Raw genomic sequence first — 20,824 nt, 5'->3', positions numbered from 1 at the left:
AGGAGACTGGCCAAACAGCAGCTTGTAGAAACCTCCCTGTGGCTTTTCCTTGTACATCAGTGCCAAGTGACTCCTGTCTGAGCACACACCACTTCAGTTTCAGCTGAAGGTTGTAACACCCTGTTCTCTGTGTTGCATCCAGCACTGATGACCAACATGACTCCAGGTACATAATAAATGCTGTCTTCTGAGACCGCAACAGGTCCTAATCCAGAAAACATGGAGCTGAACAGAAATCTACTGACATTGTTTGGCATACTGAAGGCAGGCAGTTAAGAGAACAGTTAGCTAAAACACATGTGGGCTGAATTAGCACATAGATTTACAGATCTGTTTCTAATAGACATGAGAAACAGGCATTAGGGCAGGCAGACTACAGGGTTATGGTACAGCTGGGAGTAAACTCCTTTTGCTACCCATGAAAGGCTTGTGAAGGGACTAGATCAGAAGGGAAATAGATAATGGTCTTGTTGGCGCACCACTAACCTCTGCCCCAGACTGTGTTGCTTGTCTCTTGCAGGTGAGTAAAGTCACTTTGGACACTTTACAAATTAAAATATTTTTATAGGCACTGAAATACTACAAAATAGTTGGCACTCAAAGGGGTGACAGCTGTCTGATGCCAAATGAACATACATGTGGTGATCCCCCTTCATCTTCTTTGCTTTGCCAAGTGTTACAGCTCAGCCAGGGGCAAACACTTTCTGAAGGGTGACACACTGAAAGCTGCAGAGATAACTGAGATAGCTTTCAGTGAGACAGTGCAGCTACTGGGAGTAATCAATACCTGAAGTCCCTGAGTGCTGAACAGACTCATTTAGCCACAACCTTGGCAAGGACCATTACCCTGTGTGGCACTCTGTGTTGACTAGAGCTTTTTGGGTACCCAAACACTGTATTTAAAGCCAGCTTTGGAATCTCCAAGTAGCATGTCAGATGCAGCTAGACAAGAACAGAGCTGAAAAAAGTGTTCACTGCAGCTGAAATCTTCCTTCTACCCATTCCTCTGCTCTCAGCAGTTCCTTTCTTCTTGCTTGTTTTGTGTTGGTGCTGACACTTCCCTGCCCACACTCTGAAATGATTCAACTTGATAAACCAGCAGAAAATCAATACAGGAGAAAAAAAAGCAAAGTTAACAGGTTAACAAATTAAATTTTCTAAGCAAAGGACCTTGTGGCAGGTAAGACAATGAATGATGGGGTATGCAGATGTTGGGGAGAAGTGGAAAGGGAGTGAAGGGGGAAATGGCCTTTCACTGTCATTTTTATGCCGTGAGAAATTAGTTGGCTACCGCTATACTGTCTCACTGAACCGCACTTTGCAACATATTCAGCCTGTAGTTAAGGGACGTTACAAGGTCTGATCATTGGGTGGCAGCTCTGAGCCAATGTTTTTCTCTGACAGGACAGAACTTGGGGAACTGCTTAGCTAAACCAAAATAGCTTCTAAGAACTGTTTCCGTCATCTATAAATAGTCAATACACTTGAAATATAAATAATCATACTATAGCAATTGGAAATAGAAGAGACCACCAAGCGTCTGCAGCACTCTCATACCTTCTAGTTTTTATTGCAGTAATGGGAATTTCCCAGTTTACGCTTATGCATCTCTGCAGTTGAGGTGCAGAACATTTTGCAGGATATCAGTTGTAATAAAGATTTCCTGTTCTCCAGATAATATTTATTTACTTTTCATTTAACCCTCTGACTTCTACCTATCTCATGATATCCTGAATAATTCTAACCTTTGCTATTTCCACTGCAAATTATTTTTAATAGCTCATTAAAGAAATGATAACAACTATAAGAACAGGAGATAGTCACTGCAAGAATTCTTATCAGTCTTCAGCCTGCTATTAAATTCCATTCTTTATGCTGTAAAGCTTTCACTGAAATAAAACTTATATTCTGAGCCACATCTATCCTGATATAAGCCCAGTATTCCTAAAAAAAAGGGAGTGTTTACTGCAGATTCTGCCTATAATGGAATAAAAGAAAATTACGACACTGCCTGAAGTGACAAGAGATCACAACAAAGAGGAGCAGGTGAACTGACTTAATTGGCTTCAGTGGATTACACTCTGGGGCACTGGGGTTGAAATACAATGTGTCTTAAGTTTAAAGGTATTTAAAACATTTACCCACCAAGAGACAACGGTGATTTGAGAGTTAGGAATTACCTGTGGTGTTCCCCTTGATAGTGGTAGAACAAAGGAGCCATGGGTCAGTAAAAGTAAAAAAACAAAACAAAACAAAACAAAAACCAAACCCAAACCCAAACCCAAATGATATGTTCCTCAGGGATCTCTTTGAGTTTGATTTGTCACAGAGTCCTCTCTGAGGATCTGAAATGTTGAGCGGGTAGTGTGGGACTGCAAACACAACCAAGGCTTGGTGGGATGAAGCTGCCAAGAGTAGTGACCCAGTATCAGAGGCAGGATCACTGCACTTGGAAACAGTAAGAGAGGTTTAAGAGCAGCATCTCCTTACAGATGAACAATGGACTTTCTCAACTCTGGGCAAAACAGGTAAGTGGACCACATTACCAAGAAGCTTTCAAGTTCTGTTGCTGATTTTAGTAAAGAGGCCTACCAGTGTTTATGCTGAGTTGCCATTTTATCTCTTTTAATAAAATTCCTTTTCTTTTAAACCCTTGGATTCGTTGCTCTTGAGCAGGAAACTGATTATCCAAGCTCATTATATGCTCAAACAAAATAATTTTCTTTCCCTATAACCTGAGAGGCTTGAACTGAAATTGATTACCTATTTTTAGAAAGGAGCCCTAGCTAAATCTGTCTTCTCCCCGTGCCAATCACACCTATCAGGGGAATGCAAACCAACCCTATCTCAATGTAGATACATGGGAATTGTGGCCTATTCCTTTTACCAAATGCACAAATATATGTAAGAAAGGGGTAAGGTTGCTTTAGATCTTTTACCATGTTGGACTAGGAGTTGGAGAGGAAAGGTAGCATTTGTGGAAATAAAATGCGATTATAGTGGTGTAATTTTTCTAATTTTTGTCTTGGTTATATAAGACCCCCACATGCAGAAGGCTTTTCTGAATCTCAAAGCTGGCTATTTTCCTTTCCACAACAGCTTTCTTCAGCATTATGAACATCTGAATGACCTCAATATTCTGTGCATTGTCTTCCTTGCAGCTGAAGGATATACCACCATGTACAAACTATCTAATTTTTTTTTAATGGATTTCCAAAACTTATTTACTTTGTGTGATGGGTCGACATTGGCTGGCTGCTAGATGCCACCAAGGTGTTCTATCACTCCTCCTCCTCAGCTGCACAGGGGAATTAAAATATGATGAAAGGCTTGGGATCAAGATAAGGACAGGGAGGTTACTCAGCAATTACTGTCATGGACAAAAAAGCTCAACGGAGAATTAATTTAATTTATTGCCAATCAAATCAGAATAGGATAATGAGACATAAAAAACAAATCTTGAAACACCTTCTCCCTTCTTCCTGGGCTCAACTTCACTCCCATTTTCTCTACCTCCTCCCCCTGAGCAGTGTAGGGATTCAGGAAATGGGAACTTCTCTCAGTTCAGCACAGTGTCTCTTCTGCTCCTTCCTCCTCGTGTCTTCCTCTGCTCCAGCATGGGATCCCACCCACAGGAGACAGTTCTTCATTAACATCGCTAATGTTGGTCCTTCCCATGGGCTGAAGTTCTTCACAAACTGCTCCAGTGTCTGTCCTTTCCATGGGGCACAGTCCTTCAGGAAAAGACTGCTCCAGTGTGGCCTCTCCACAGGGTCACAGCTGCCTTTGGGGCACATCCACCTCCTCTGGCATGGAATAACCTCCTCCCTCTCCTTCTTTACTCACCTTGGTGTCTGCATAGTTGGTTCTCTCATATTCTCACTCCTTCTTTCTTAAATTTATTATCACAGATGTGCTACCGACATCTACGGCCGGCTCAGCTTTCACCAGCAGGAGGTCCATCTTAGAGCTAGCTGGAACTGACTCTGTCAGATATGGCATCTTCTCACAGAAGCTACACCTATAGCCTTCCCACTACCAAAACCTTGACACGCAAACCCAATACACTTGGGGATCTTTCTGACTGATCTGCACCTTCTTACTGGGTTTTAGGTTGCAGACAGGAAACACTTGCCCATAGTGGAGGAAAAATATTATGGTGCTGCCAGGATTAAATATGACTACGTTGTTCTCCAACACAGGTTCTTTGGGAAAAAATTACACCTTTGCAAAAAGTATGTAAGGACATTTTTGTGGGTTCTGAATGTCTGTGGATACCTAAAGGGACAGTAAGATAATCTCCAAATGTATCCAGGTGCAATTCAGGAGAAGAGGTTGGTGCTTGACCTGAAATGGAGACATTGACAGCAGTTTTCTCAGGAGAAAACTCATGGCAAGAGTGGTCGCTGGGGGGCTGGGGCTCCTGTGGGTCACAAGGTAACTCCCCAGCAGTGACAAGTGGTGGATGCATGGAGTCACTGGCTGATGGCAGAAACAGGCTCTCTGTGGTGATGTACTCCAAGGGGCACTGCTGAGGAGATGTGAGACAGCTAAAAGCCTTTGGAGATTTTTGCTCTTCTGTTCTCATGTTCATGTCTTTCCTGCAGGCTGATGGGGCCAGTGAGACTTCTTTCTCATCGTCAAGGTGCTGCATCTTTTCCTTCTGAGCTGGGAGCAGGAAGGGCTGTGGAGGGCCTGCTCCTCCTTGTTCTTGCCCCTGTGGAGCCTGGGGGCAGTCTTCCTTTGGGAGGGTAACATACTGAAGGGAAACTGATTTCTCACGGGCTCCTGCTGGGTCCACTTCCAGGGTCTGGTGCATATCAGGCTGGGAGGACAACACTGGGCTGTACAAGTATGGACCATTGAAAGCAAAGTAAGTCTGGAAAGCAATACTTTCATGAGCAGCACTCTTGCATGGAAGCCTGGCAAACAGGCACGACAGACCAGCAGTCAATGGGCAGGCAAGTGCAGATGATGAAAATTAGGTTTTATGTGTCAGTCTGGAAGTCTGATGGACTTTTTGGAGCCAGTGTAGCATGGAAAAAGTACGCTGTCTTTGCCTCAGCTCCATGGAACTCGCTGGACTTCTCTTCATCATCCTTGTCTGGTGAAAAAACACAGGGCTTAGCTGCTATTGTCAACTCTCTAACTGACAGCTCTCTAAGGTGATAACTGCAAATAAACAGGAGATGCTCTAAGGAGGAACACTCTCTTCCAGGAAGCTAGATGGCCACGTCTCTTGTACCTTCCTCAAAAGATGCAGGCCTCATCCTTTTCTGTGCCACAGGAATAGATCAGCTGTTTACTGCCAACTCCAACTTTTCTCAGTGCCAAGATAAACAAGTACATATCAGCTCTTGAGAAAAGCTATGTTTTTGCTGTAAATAAAACAGAGCCAGGGACCATTATTTTGTTCTCTGGTTAAATGGCATAGACTGGCTCTGTCCAAACTGTATAGCCATGGCAGCCTTCTGGGTCTCCCACAGTGTCTCTGCAGTTTAAAACACAGCTAAGGCTTTTTGTCGGGTTTCTGTTTTGTTTTGGTTTTTTTTTTTAGTTCAAAGTGCATGACTTTGCATGACTGCTGTGTTACAGCAGTATTCATAGTGTGAAACAGGATGTGTATTGCACGGCCTGGGTGCAAAGCCTGCTAGAATACTCTTGAAGGACACTGGACACAGCCTAACCTGTACAGTCATGTCCATGTTGCCCACTGGGAATGGTTGCTACACTGTGCTATCTCTCAAACGGTGCCAGGATGTTTTCAAGAAGAGCGCTAGCTGGCACAGACCAAACCATGGCAGGGAGAGTGCTGACAACAAAGCAGTACAAGCAGTTACAATACAGTGCTTGACACTACATCTTGGCCCTGATTTATTTAGCAGTATAGGTTCAGGCAATGTCACTACTAGCATCAGCATTTATGCAGCTCTTGAGCTTTCAGTGATACTTTGCAGTTAGTTCTTCAAAATAAAGGGCCCACATCTCTTACGAGCACTGAATGTGAAGTTAGACAAAGGGGGAAGACAAAGACTTCAGAGAAATTGCAAACATAATCCATCTTTCCTTTCCATGACTTAAAAAACGCTATATTAAAAAGAGCTGACTCTCTCTCCTATGAGGCAGATAATTATCATGAAACCCAAGAGACAATTTAATTTGTGTCAGCCTCCCCATCTGCTCTGCTTCCTAGGATAGATTCCTGAACAGAGTACCATGGTCATCTCCCCACTCCGTCTTTGAAGACCTGACACAAATTTGATGCTGTATGGACAATTTGGAGCTATTTCTGATCAGCCACACACTGTCTAGGACCACTGCAGCTCTTCTTTGTTCACATTCCCCTTTCAAAGTCAGACTTCGCTTCCAGGAGCAGAAAGTATGTCATTTCTAGAAGATGAAGAGTTAAGGGAATATGTATAGTTTTGTGAGAGGGAAGTTATGTTCAGGTGGGCTGGAAGAAATTCAGACAACAAGATTTCCACCCTATTAGGTCATTTCCTTTTATTCAAACCTATTTCCAAAGGAAATGCAGAGAAAGAAAGGAAAGAGGTTCCTAACCCTAACCCAAGGGAACTGGGGGTGTTTAGTCTGGAGAAGAGGAGGCTGAGGGGAGACCTCATCGCCCTCTACAGCTACCTGAAAGGAGGTTGCAGAGAGCAGGGTGTGAGTGTCTTTAACCAAGTAACAAGTGATAGGACAAGAGGTAATGGCCTCAAGTTGTGCCAGGGAAGGTTTAGACTGGATATTAGGAAGTATTTCTTTACAGAAGGGGTTGTTGGGCGTTGGAATGGGCTGCCCAGGGAGGTGGTGGAGTCCCCATCCCTGGAGGTGTTTAAGAATCCGGCTGAGATAGTGCTGAGGGATCTGGTGTAGTTGGGAACTGTCAGTGTGAGGTTAATGGTTGGACTGGATGATCTTCAAGGTCTTTTCCAACCGAGATGATTCTGTGATTCTAGCCCCAGACTTCCAGCCATGTAAGCCATTGTGGTTTGAGCCCAGAGGGCAACTGAGCACCCTGCAGCCACTCACTCACCCCCTCCTCCCCAGCACTGTAAAGGAGAAAAATTAATCAAAAGGCTCAAGAATTAAGATAAGGATAGGAAGGGGTAGTTCACCAGTTATGATCACAGGCAAAAGACATGCTAGTTAGAAGAAATAAAAGATATCACTTTAATTCAAAACACTAATAAAACCAACACTTAAATTGACAGAATGGGACAGGGAGAAGCATTATCATATCTTAAAAACACCTCCCCCCACCCTTCCCTTCTTCCTGGGATCAGTTTTGTTCCCAGTATCTCTACCTCCTCTCCTAGCAGCTCAGGGATATGGAATGAGGGCCAAAGTCCACTGCTTCTTCCTCCAAGGAGAGGGAGAAGAATTCCTCTGCCTTCTTCCATCCCTCTCATGGGAGACAGTCCTCCAGAAACTTTCTTCTCTATGAGTCTTCCCCACAGGATGCATTCTTCCCAAGATGCTCTGACATGGGTCACCTCCACATGTTGCAGTCCTCCTGGCACCAAATTACAATGCTGGGGGCTTGTCGTCCCATAGAGTCATGGGGGTCCTCCACAGGCTGCTGGTGAACCTCTCTTCCTCCGGAGACCCCCATGGGTGGTAGGGGGGGCAGACCAGTTGTCTCATCATGGGATACAGGGTGACTCCCTGCTCTGGCACACCTCCCCCCCTTCCTCCTCCTTCTTTATACTGACCTCAATGTTCGCATAGCTGTCCTTCTTGTCAGAAGTCCCAACCCCCTCCCAGGTTACACCTCTTAAATACTTTATTGCAGAGGTGCAGCCACTGTTGCTAATTGGCTCAGTTTTGGCAAAAGGCAGGTCCAAATTGGAGCTGGGGGATCTTTCAAGAAGCTTCTCACAGGGGCTGCTACTGTAGCCCCCTCACCCGCTACCAAAATCCTTGCCACACAAACCCAGCACAGAAGTCAAGGTCTGCAGATGCAGCAATTACAATTTCCATAGATGTTGGAAGGTGGATAGGTGTACACAGACTTAGGAGTTATACAGGTGAGAATGCTTTGTCCTCCCCATTGGAATGGGTGATATCCATGTAGAGTCTGTTCTTACCCCATAGTTAATAGGAACCTTTCAAAAAAGAAGAAGAGAGCATACTGCTTGCTTACTCATCCAGAACTTGAAAGCAGTTAATCTGCTCCACCTCCTCAGAAGTGTTTATCCCATTGAAGACCACCTAGCTGGCTCACTGTTGGCTGATATATTCCTGAAGAAAGAAGATAAAGATTGTAACATGGGCAGAAACTCCATGAGAGAGGCACAGGCACATTGCCATGGGCCAAGCACGTACGCTGATGCCAGAGTAGCCCTGAAGAACAAGCCAAAGAGGACAGAGGTGATGATCTCTTTCTTCACTTCCCAGCTGCACATCAGACGATCTGCACCGTTGAAGAGGCAGTGAAGGTTCCTGGGCTGAAGGCCACCTTCAGAGAAGATGAGAGCAAGTTAAGTGATAGGAAAGGTCTTTCTTCTCAGACAGAACTTCCTGCCCTGCAAGGCCCTGCTCCATCCCACACTACCTTCAGGGGTCTCCCATGATGCCTCCGTGCTCCACTCGCTATACTGCCCAGAGAAGCCGCTGGCCCGCCCCGGTCTGGCTCGCACACGGGCAACGTAGCTGCTCCCTGGGACAAGGCTGTCACGGCTGAGGTGGCAAAGTGTGGTGTTGGAGAGCAAGAGCGAGGCAGCTTTCTGTGGTTGGGAGAAAGGAGAGAGAGGGGAGGGAGGGAACTGGGGAATTGGGGATACGCTTAAAAACTACCAAAAATAAATGTGCGTCCTCCTGGCAGGGGAAGCCGCTTCAAACGTATTTTGCCATTTTCCCACATGAATGCACAGGTTCCTCTTGGAATGTGCTTTAATTCCATTTGGGAACATTTCAGGGCAAAATCAAATCTGACTCAAAATCAAGTGCAGTGTTTTTTTCAGTGAAGAACAGATCTTTGCATTCAACTCAGGACAAATGGCGTTTCACTAGGCAAGATACTTGCAACAGAAAGAGAACCCCTTCCACCTGACCTAAACCAACATTTGCTGCATCTTCTTATAGTGCCTGAGAATGGAAAGGCCATTCATTCGCACAGCTTTTACCACAGGCTCTCAAGCACCCAAAACAGTGCAGCCCAAACCAGGACAGCCTGCCTCCTCTGCTCTTACCTCCCAGGACTCCCACTGCCGCTTGTAAGTGACTTCATACTGCAGTGCATTGCCCAGCCCTTGGCTTCCATCAGGTGCTTTCCAGGTCAGCAAGAAGTCGCCAGATCTCATCAAGATGACCGAGAGGTTTTGAGGTGGGAGGGTCTGAACTGGAAGGTGAAGGTGCAACCCATGAGATGAGATAGTGAGGACAGGGACATTAAAATGCCTAGCTGATGTTTGATGAATGACAGAATCTGGATATTTAACAATTTCCCTGAATAGCTACAAATAATCCATGATTCTTTTTCACTGCAAACTCTACAGGACTTGGAAATACATTCATGAACAGAAGAGGAAAATAGGGACAGTGCTGTTGTTGTGGAACTTTATAGCAACTTCATGAAAGAATATGCTGTAATGCATGTAGAGCATTTGTGATACCTTCCCTCAATCCCAATCAAGACACTTTTTAACTAGCAAGTCTACACCCATTTTTTCCATTGTCATCCAAGGTAGACATATTTTTGTCTATTCCAAATGCTCTGAATTTGAAGGTGGCAGTATGGCCTTATAAGCCATTTAAGTTCACTCTTGCTTACGTTTCAGGTTAAGTGCTGACCTAAGTATCTTTTTAGGTTTGGATATTCAACTCATGCATGAATCCTACAGCTCTTCCTCAAAAATAAATTATAGAATAGAATCATAGAGTGCTTTGGGTTAGAAAGGACCCCTAGTTCCAATCCCCCTGCCACAGGCAAGGACACCTTCCACTAGATCAGGTTTCTCAAAGGCCCATCCAACCCAGCCTTGAACATTTCCAGAGAGGGGGCATGCACAGCCTCTTTGGTCAGCCTGTTTCAGTGTTTCACCACCTTCACTGTAAAGAATTTCTTCCTTTAATCTAAATCTACCCTCTTTCAGTTTAAAGACATTATCCCTTGTCCTAGCACTACATGCCCTTGTATAAAGTCTCTCTTCAGCTGCCTTGCAGACCCTCTTTAGGTACTGGAAGGCACTATAAGGGTTAACCAGAGCCTTCTCTTCTCCAGGCTGAACAACCCCAACTGTCTCAGCCTGTCTTCACAGGAGAGGTGCTCCAGCCCTCTGATTTTATTTGTGGCCCTTCTCTGGACACACTGCAACACATCCATGTCCTTATGTTGGGGGTCCCAGAGCTCCTCACACACAGTACTCCAAGTGAGGTCTCATGAGAGCAGAGGGGGAGGATCATCTCCCTTGACCTGCTGATCACCCTTCTCTTGCTGCAGCCCAGGATGCAATTGGTTTTCCGGGCTGCAACTGCTCATTGCCATGTTATGTTGAGCTTCTCGTCAAACAACACCCCCATGTCCTTTTCTGCAGGGCTACTCTCAATCAATTCAGTGTTAATAAATACAGAGAAATTCATGTGACAAAAAAATAATTCTAACTATACAACAAGATCCAAGAACCCATGATAGCAGACAAATAATAATAGTAATGGGAGAGTCCCATTAAACCAAGATAACTTCTTCTGATCCTTATTTCAAGTTTTCTTCCCACCCTTCAATCTCTCTGCTATTTATCCTTCCATCTTGTGCTTCTATTATCATTTTTCTTCTTCCCCTGTCTCTTCCTTCTTCTCTGTCCCTTCCTCTCTCTTGTACTCTCCAGCTGACTGTTCTGTTTTCTTGACAGGATGAAGTAGAAAAAGATGTACAAGATGTAGCCTAGTATCTCTGAGAGGAAAACCAATGAGTCAAACACATACAACTTCTCTTTTTCTCACAGTTTGTTTTGCAGACATTATTTCAACACAGCTATGATCTTACTGGCATAAGGAAGAAGCAGCCTTCTTTCCCATTCTGATTAGTTATTATCACCACTGCATCTAGTGTAACACATACTTCTCCACTTGGGTGCAATAATTAACTTGTCCTGCTTTATTCTGTCTGTGTGTTCTCACAGCAAAAGCAAAGGAGAGTGATTGGAAAGATAATAAACCCAATTTGATAAACCCATAATAAACCCATGCTCTGCTTCTTGCTCTTCCTCATTCTGTACAGAACCAGCTTTCTCCCTAGTCTTGGCATAACACTGGTGTCTGCAAGCTGGATACTATGCTGGCTGCAAGCCCTTTTGCACAGCTCCATCTCTCAGTTTCAGTAGCCAAGCCCCTTCAGACTCTTCACAGAACACCAGCCAGGTACTTACTTTTCACAGCAGTTGTTAAAAGTTCAGAGTCACATTCATGAATTGATAAGCCTCTGAACACTCCATACATGTGCAAGTTGTAAGAGATGTGTAGTCATTATAACACTGTAGGGTCTTCATTGGGATGCTCTCTGAAAAAGAGGAAACAATCAGAAGGTAGATGGGGCTAGCAGTAGTGGGACATGGTAAAATGAACACAAGCTCTGCTACTGTACTGGAGAAGGTGGAGATAGAGAAGTCAGGAGCTGGGTGATGAGATCTGCTGGGAACATCCCCAGTGTTGTTCAGGTCATACTGTATGGAACTCACAAATAAAATTCTGTCTTTCATGGGAAAGTCTGAAAAAAAAGAAGTCTTCAAGAGTAGGTCCTGCTCTTAGAGTAGACTGGACTGTCATTATGTTGCCATTTATCAGACTTTTATCATGAGTCTTAGGACTGAGAAAGCCCCAACTTTTTGACTCTACTTGTTTGTATATCAAAATGGTCATGCAAGGAAAGTAAGATTCTGGTCTACAACCTGTGAAGAAAAGCTGGAATTGTTTTGTAATAGGTAAAATTAATTTTCAGAAATATTATAATTCAAAAGATAAGTCCAAAGGGTTAAGCTTGATGTTTTTAAGCCTCATAGGACCTCAAGTCTTTGAAGCAAAAGGCCTCATAACACTGGCTAAAACCTCAGACACATCTTCCCCTTTCTGCTCCCCAGACTGGAATCACAGCCATTCTGATGCAGTGTACTATGATCTAAGACTTCAGATTGTACCTCTGTTTCTGTTCCTGATCTGCAGAGGCCTGATGTTCCATGAAACTCCAACACAGATGGAAAACTGCTCAAGCAAATGTGTGTATAACACAGAAAGCTTAAAAAAGCAGCTCTCCTGAATGAGAAGCCTGTTGCCTCCTATGAATAATCTTTTGATATTCCCAATAGGAGGAAATGAAAGACCAAGACCAACTGGGCAATGCTGAATGGGCATTTATTTAGCTGAGCGCTCACATCAGCATCCGTGTCCTAGTATTGGCATAATTCTGAGTCCTGGTAAATTTCTGCATAGTTTTGCAATAAAGAAGGATTTGAGCCAAATGGGAGGGCCCCCAGGACCTACGTAGTGTAGTGTTGACTTTTGTACCCCTTAACAACAGAAAAAATCTGGGGGACATTTAGAAAAACAACTTCTAAAACCAGATTTTTAAAAATCCAACCCAATGCTCTCACCAATTCACTGACCTTCTAGCAGTCAAGAGATGTCTCAAAGTAGGAAGGCAGTAAGTGCAAGACATGAGTGAGTGATTTGTTGTTTAAGGCAAAAAAACAGATGCCTCATTGAGAAGAACATTGAGTTTTGCCTTTGTGAATTGTTGTCATGATGGTGGATACATTCATGTGCCCAGCAAATAAGCCCACTTGCCTTAGCAAGAGTTATGCCTCTAGGAAGACATTATGCAAAAGTGAGAGACACTCAGTCTGGTTAGCTACATTGACATTTAAGTCACAGAAAGGAGAAAGCTTCCTGGCAAGGAAGATGTATTTAAAAAATCTAGCAGCTGAAAAATTTGTCTGTCTATCAGTAAACAAACATACCTCATAGGTGGATTTGCAGAGAACCTGCCTTTCCTTTTCATTTGTGAAAAAGCTCTATTCAAGGCAGAACTGTGTCTGTGTTGAGAAAAGGTCACTGTTATCCTAGGAAAATGAACACGTCCTTCCCTGAGAATTCAGACTCCAAGAACAGTCACTGGAGTTGTCTCTGCTATGATGGAAGTACTGACCCAGGGTCAGCTTGGTTGAGATCTCTGTTTTTCAGAAACAGCAGCCAAGAGATGGTGAGGAATGATTTTGCCATTCCTAGCAGCCCTAGGGCTAATGCCTAATCTTGCAAGGCAAACACCTGTGCCCAAGCCAAGCCACTTTCAGGTCTGAAAAGTCACTGTAGGGTTATTGCTTGAGAGACCACAAAGTCCATGGCATTTAATACTGTGAGTCACATGTTAGGTAAGGGAGCATAATCCTCCCAAGTAGCAGAGATATGTGTCTATCTCTGGAAAGATAGGTGTGCAACAGGTACATTTTTCAATACCTTTTACTTCAATACCTTTTGTTCAATACTTCAGAGGCTCCAACACTTATGAGTAATAACTAAGTTCTCCACTCACACAGGTTTTGTGCCTCTGCTCTGTCAGCTATGTTATCAACTGGGTCTCAGCTCCCTGTCTCTTAGGAAGCAGTCAGTCCTTGCTCTAACTCTAAAGAAAAGAGAGGATCGCTTGGAGGCAGGACAAATCAACAGACGTAATGAAGAGACACCTATTGTTGAGGAAACAAAGGCAGGTTGAAAAAAAAGTTTTCTTTTGGTATAAACCAAAACGATATCTAACAATGGGACATGCAAAGGCATAGCTCATACTGGCAATTTTCAGGCCTACTCAGATGTGAAACTTCATGACTAGTCAATTTAAATAAATATACTAACAGGCTCTGAACATTGTCTAGCCCATGAAGTTTGGGGCCTTGCCTAAATACCATTCACAGCTGTCCAGTTGGCATACATCTGGAGTGTTTGGTACAGCCCTGGTTAATTACATATGTGTACATTCACAGAGCCTCTTCTCTTTCTGTCACCAAGATGAGAGTAGAAAATAAAGGGAAGACAGAGAAAAAATCAGTCTAAAAGAAAAGGAGAAATAATAGAAAAGAAAGGAGGAAAAAAAATAGAGGCAAAGAGTCCGAAAGTGAAGTCCAATAGTTCTAACCCCCAAAACCAATCATGGAGCCAGAAGAAGACTGATGAGCTCTCTCATCTTCAGACCTTTGCATACAAGCATGATCTTATGTCAGGCAACAACTCCCTGCATCACTGGCTGTTCTTCCTTCTTTATCACTGGTTGTAGCTGGAAGTAAAACTCATGTGGTTAGCTGAGAGAGTCTTGGGCCCCAAACCACCTCTTCCATCAACACTGACATGATCTCTCAGTGTAGCTTCATATGAAGCTAATTTATTAATGGGATAACTTTCTGCCTCTTCACCAGAGGGCAAGGACAAAGTATGCTGTTTGGAACTAAGAATAGGATTTTCCACCTCCTTCCTTCACCTTGAGAGTAAGAAATAACCCCTAAGTTATGAGAAGGAATTAATTATCCATGTTGATTCACCCATCTGATCCATACAAAGTACACCTTGCTGTTCCATTGAATCATGAACCTGTCCAAAAAGAAACACTTCCTTGCCTCTCTTACCACTCCTACTCACAAATATGTCCTTCTGGTGAACCGAGAGATCCAGTCCTCCTATTTCTTCACTTTAAGACATGATTCACAGGATTTTAAAATCCTTGTTTGTTTGAGGAGAGAGGGCTCCTTGCCAATTCCTTTCCCACACAACATGATAACAACACACTTACCTTACCTGAATGCTGAGTGGTCTTCAAGGCAGGTGCTTCACATCAAGTGGTTATTTAACTTTCTCATTTATCACTCACCTGGAGCTGGTACAAATGCAACCCACAGCCCTGCCCCTTCAAATAAGCCTGTGCTCTACTTCCCTTTCATTTGTGCTGTTGTAGTCCTCAACACCAGAGATTTGTTCCCTCTGACCTTCCTCTTTATAGCATAAGTTTAGCAACTAGGTTCCTGATCAGATGTCATATAATTAAGAGGAAGAGGGAAGGAAATACTTTTCACTGTTATGTTTTGCTTAAATGATTTCCAAGAAATGCAACTCTTTTTTCCACAAACAAGATGTAATGATCTCTTAACAGAGGCTGAACTTCACTGTTTGTTCTCTTTTCTGTTGATCTGCACTCAAAACCTGTCCTTTAAATCATCATTCTCCTTGTGTGCAATGTTTTCTGAAAAGAAAGTTCATTGCCATAAACAAATAAAGCATTAGTTTACATTGTGAATGTTGTCTTAAAGACACATTGCTGTTGCTAAGCTTGACATGTATAAAACTGTCTCCATCCAAATAGTAGCACTAGAAGTGTGCATTCTGCTTAAACCAAACCCCACTGTTAAGGGATTAAAATTCAAGCCACACTCTGATTACATATTTTAATTTAAGTGATAACATCACTCTGCATCAGTAGAAGTGAGGAAAACACTCGGATGGAGACAGTGTAATTTAACATAAACTTAGATCTTTTTAATCTTAGGAAAAAAAGGAAGTGAGTGGTGGCATCTAAAGAAGTGAGAGGCAGTGACTGCTTTCTCTAACCTAGCCTGCAGTCTTTGTGAAGATACTACTAGACTTTTGGGCAGCTCCTTTATCAATTGAAAGTGCTAGAGTTCAGAACTTTGTTTTTCATCCTCTGCAACACACACAATTTCTTAGGAATCACTGGCAGCTGGAAATGCTTTGGAAAATGTTTGTAAAAGCTAAAAGAAAAGCAGAATAAGCCAAAGAGATGAAGAAGAAGGGAAATAACTTGGCAGTAATTTTCAGAATATGCTGTAAAAGTGAAGATGGCACACAATGTATGGACATGATCTTGAGAATGGAGACTTTTTTTCTTTGCAGTCCCCAAGGGGCACACGTGCACTCTTCATATGTCTTTCACAGATAAAAAAGAGGTGTAAGCTTATCCCCTCAGTATCTTCTTAATAGGCAGAAGAATTATCCCACTTAGATGTAAAGACCTTAGTGGAGAAAAATGAGGATTGGTAGTGAATACCCATGCACTATGTCTCTTGATACTTGAGTCATTCATATAAGTAATTTTCTTTGCTTTTCATGCTTGTTAAACACACTCACACTGTGTGATTCCAAGCAATACTCTGTTACTCCTCTCAATTTACTCCAGTTATGGTTTGGCATCACTAGACACAAAGGATCTACAGTTTACAATCTATGCTTCTTCAACAGAGCAATGCTTGATGAATGTGAGATTAAGGTTCCCTTGGATGGAACAGAGGTGTGTCTCTTCAGCAAAGCTGCTACACTAACTTAAGCCTGCATGGACTGTGACTGTATCAGTGACAGGAAATTCACCATGCTAGTCTCATAGCAGAGTCTGACACCATCAGTTAACCTTGTGAGTTTGCAAAGAAATCACTGTGCTATGACAAAGCTATGCTACAGACTTGAAAGATAACTTCCTCTATATACCCAGGCTGTGAAGTGATGCCTTTTTTTTAAAGGCCACACAAAGGGGGTTAATGACATATTAATTCCCTATCTGAAGTGAAATCCAGTAACAACCTTTAGCAGCAACTTAGGGTAGAGGTTCAAGAGAAGTGTTCTGAAACAAAGACCAGGTAGGAAGGCTGGGTGTAAATCCCTGGATTTCTCCTGCTATGTTTGCTGAGCCATAGTGAAAGCAACTTATATGGGTATATATAAAAAGCAGCGAGCAGATTGCCATAAATTCAGTGGCAATCTCTTCAGGACTACTGGGATGGGCTCTTTGACCAAAAAGGCTTTAATTAATCAGAATTAAATCTGTCAGAAAACACAGAATCATGAACTGACAAGACAGCAAAAGGCCTTTTGTTAGCCAGTTAAAATCTTTTATCCCAAAATGAGATGTAACTTGACTGAATGGATGGGCAAGTTAAGTCTTTCAGCTCCAAAACAGAACATGAGGATGAAACCAAATCATCCTTTAGACACTGTGTGGGTCTTGTCATATCTGCATAGGCCATCCATAGCTTCTCTTGCACTCAGTGGAAGTTCTGTCTGGAACGTGATGTCACAGATTGATATCACAGCATCCATGGGTGGGTTGAGTGGACCTCATCTACTGGGTCTGGCCTTGCACTCCAGGAAGAAGTCACCTTCCAAAAAGTGGTCATGGGCAACATGAACACTAGTCAACATTGTGCCATGAGTTACTCAACAAGTACCATATTAGCAAAAGCTAATAGGTGTCTTAAGTGGATGGGCTGCCTTCAGGAGCAGAAAAAGAAAAGAAGATATTCAGTGGAACACTAATACTTAAATATACATTTTGTACAGGAAGAGTAGTTCACATTTACACATTAATGCTAAAGCAAGTATAGTGTTGATACAGAGAAATAATTACTTGGATTTAGATTTATTTACTTACTTATAAAAAATTGCTTAGTAACTTATTTACTTACTTATAGCAAGTTATAGTATTTTAAAAAATACTGCTAAGAATCCTGCTTGCCCAGACTGTTCTGTGGAATTTTACCAATGACTACTGTGTTCATCAAAACAAAGCATTTCACTGTGAAAATCTACCAAGGATTACAATGTTCAGCAAAATATTATACTTTTGGCCTTGAGTAACAGGTGGCTCTAACTAGTTGGAATTTTGCTAATGAGTAAAGATAGCCATGTATGAATGGTAGAAGTTCTATTGGTTCTCTTACATAAGATAGAAAGTAAACCATCTGAAAAACACTCTTGTTATTCAAGAAATTAGCCAAGGGAATCTGTGCATGCTCTGGGGAAAAAAACAGGGTGAGAAAGACTACGAGCCTTCCTCCCAAAAACCCCCACCAGGAGGCAATGCACAGGTGCAAAGAGAACATAAACAGTTGACATCAGCCTTTGGAACTTACCCAGCCTTACTCATGCATGTATGTTTGTGTTATGTAATCCAATGAATATGGATATCCACATCTATAAGGTTTTGGTAAAATGTGTGGTGGGTGTGCAAGCTTTGTGGAGAAACCCCCTTGCACCCCGGCCAGAGTAAAACATACCTGCTGTATAACTCTATTCGAGTTGGAGAGTCTTTTTTCCACAAATCAGTGTGAAACAGAGTATGTGTCAACAGTTGTGCTGTATTACAGAGTTTCAATGGTTGCAGAATTTTATCCCACACTAAAAGGAATGGTATACTGTTAGTGCTATGCTATCAATCACCTGATGAAAAGGAGGTGAGTGAAATGCTAAAGACGACCAGTGACTCTGAAGGGCAGACATACAGTAACAATGGGACAGTCCAATGTCGTGGTTTCAGCACCATGCAGCTGCTGGCTCACTCCTTCCCCCTCAGGGATGGGGAGAAGAAAATAGAACAAAAGGCTCAGGGATTGAGACAAGGAAGGATGACTCAACCATTGTGATCACAGGCAAAACATCAATTTAATTTGAACATCATCCAATCATACTAGACTAAGTAAACATCACAGTGAACTGTGATGAGGCTGTCTGCACTGGTAGTCTAAACCAGGACAAGGAAAATGATTGAACTCTGGAATGAGGCCATAGACTCTGTTCAATTTTTAGTGAATGCTTTGACATGGCTTTTGTCTATGTCAATAAGCAAGCCAGGGATACTTTCCAATATGCAGTATGAAAGAAGCCACCTTCTACTGTGAGAGAAACAGCTTGGATACATGAATCTTCCATGACTGCTCCATGTCATTTGCTCTTGCAGACAGAAATGGACCTTGGTCTACTTTGTTTGCTAGGATGGATTCACAGATTCTAGGATGGAATCACAGATTCTACTTTTTTTAGCCAGTGTAAATGATTGCTTCTTGGAGTTATTTGTGAAAGCACACACAAGAAAAGAAACAAACTGATTTAGTCCTGAATAATATACAAGACCTCATACAAGTTGAAACAACAAAAGACACACGATTACTACAATTATGTTTTAAGGACATACATAAAAATAACAAGACTGGCAAAAATAAGACCAAGAAGCTGTTAAAAGGGTCAAATGTTTGCTGTGCCAAAAAATGTTGTGTCCTGGTTCAGTGAGGATAGGGTTAAGTTTCCCCAGCACGGAGAAGGGATCTCCAGCCGGGTTATTCATACCATGCTGGTGTCAGGTCCGGAGAGGCAGCGCAGGAAGCTTTCCTTTGCGGCTTTGGTCATGGGGAGCATGCGGCAGGCTGGATGTGTTCACCACAGTATTTCTCTGTATATCTTTTGTCTTCTTTACTGTTATTACTGTTGTTATTATCGCTATTGTTGTTGTTCAGATTGTTTATTACACTGTTGTATTAAATTTCTTCTTATTTTAACCCAGGGTTTTGCCCTACTTGTGTCCAAGGGTGGAGGAGGGGCAACAGCAATGTGGTTTCTGGTCCCAGCAGGGCTTAAAACTATCACAGGTTGCTTAAAGAATCATTTAAAAACTCAAAAGTGAATTTAGGCCTACACTCTAAAAGTAGGATTATTGTAGCCTTAATATTCTGAAAAAGTAAATCAGGCAAGACACATAGCAAAAAATGATAACATCTTTTCCAACTAAATCTTTCAGTTTAATAAAACATAATTACTTTCTTTACAAGTCTTGCATAACCTACATTGACTCAATTGCTGTCTTGTGATAAAACCTGTAAAGGAACTTAAGAACAAGAAATTGTAGTAAATAATCAAAGGCTTTAACAGGCCTCAGTATCAGATAAAAAGAAATACCGAATGCAAGTTTTTGAGGAGTACTCAGAGAAGAATCCAGGGAAATTTTGTCCAATCAGACTAACTTTTGTACAGCGTAGGTGATAACATATATAATATATATCATATATATAAAATGAAAAATAGAAATACTAGAGAGAAATGTTATGGGGAAGAGTTAACATAGCTTTTGTAGAGAGTAGTTATGCCTCATAAAACTAGTAGAGTTCTTGGAATAATTCCAGAAACAAACAGATAACGGGTTACCCAATTAGTGTATCGTCTAAAAAGCTTGATGAAGTCCCTTAAAAATGCAGTTCCAAGAAACTAAGAGGTAAAAGAAAGGTTCTCATGTAGATTAAAGTTAGTTAAGGACAGAAAACAAATGAGATAAATTAATTGTTAGTTTTCATATTGAAGGAAAGATTTAAGTGAGTTCTCCTAGGAATTTCTAATCTTCAACAGAATTATAAATTATCTGGACAGCTGAGTGATGAGAGATCACTTACTTGAGAGATCTGGGTGACTGAGAAAGATAAAATTTTATCTGTGTTACTCCAGTCTAACGATAATGGAGAAAACCTAAGTTATTAGGTATAAACAGGGTATAAAATCAGAATCATAAAACTGTAGTCATAGAATGGTTTGTGTTAGAAGGGTCCAAATCCCCCTGCCATGGGCAGGGAGACCTTTCACCCAACCTGATTCTGAACACTCTAGTGACAGGGTAGCTACAGCTTCTCCGGGCAACAAGTTTGTGTGTCTCACCAGCCTCATTGTAAAAAATTTCTTCCTTATATCCAGTCCAAATCTATCCTCTTTCAGTTTAAAAACATTGCCCCTTGTCCTGTTACTCCAGGCCTTGTTAAAAAATTTCTCTGTCTTATAAGGCCCTTTATATATTGAAAGGCTGCTATAAGTTCTCCCCAGAGCCTTCTCTTCTCCAGACTGAACAACCCTAAATCTCTCTGCCTTTATTCATAAGATAGGCATCAGCCCTCTGATCATTTTCATGGCCCTCCTCTAGACCTGCTCTAACAGGTCCCTGTCCTTCTTATGCTGGAGACCTCAGAACTGAACACAGGACTCCAGGTGGTGTCCATGGGAGCAGAATAGAGGGGCAGAACACCTCCCT

At 42.3% G+C, this 20,824-nt stretch overlaps 2 protein-coding genes across 2 annotated transcripts in view; both read right to left on the bottom strand.

Moving 5' to 3' along the window:
* Window positions 1–4,035: 4,035 nt before the first annotated feature.
* LOC113487917 lies at window positions 4,036–19,173 on the bottom strand. Its single transcript, XM_026862867.1, is given in 8 exon segments — window positions 4,036–4,215; window positions 4,217–4,905; window positions 4,908–4,974; window positions 5,061–5,172; window positions 8,329–8,461; window positions 8,558–8,729; window positions 9,195–9,458; window positions 19,105–19,173. Coding segments are annotated over 8 exon segments (1,686 nt in total).
* LOC113491554 (cytokine receptor common subunit beta-like) overlaps window positions 11,398–20,824 on the bottom strand; it is a 29,838-nt gene continuing 20,411 nt past the window's right edge. The window contains exon 14 of the mRNA XM_026868564.1: window positions 11,398–11,500. The gene's annotated coding sequence lies outside the window, so the exon portion shown is untranslated. The remainder of the gene's footprint in view (window positions 11,501–20,824) is intronic.

The sequence above is a fragment of the Athene cunicularia genome (genome assembly GCF_003259725.1).
Source record: "Athene cunicularia isolate RWA chromosome 1 unlocalized genomic scaffold, athCun1 chr1_part2, whole genome shotgun sequence".
NCBI classification, from domain to species: domain Eukaryota; kingdom Metazoa; phylum Chordata; class Aves; order Strigiformes; family Strigidae; genus Athene; species Athene cunicularia.
The sequence above is the reverse complement of the archived record's forward strand: the minus strand, read 5'-3'. Positions and strand labels throughout refer to the sequence as shown.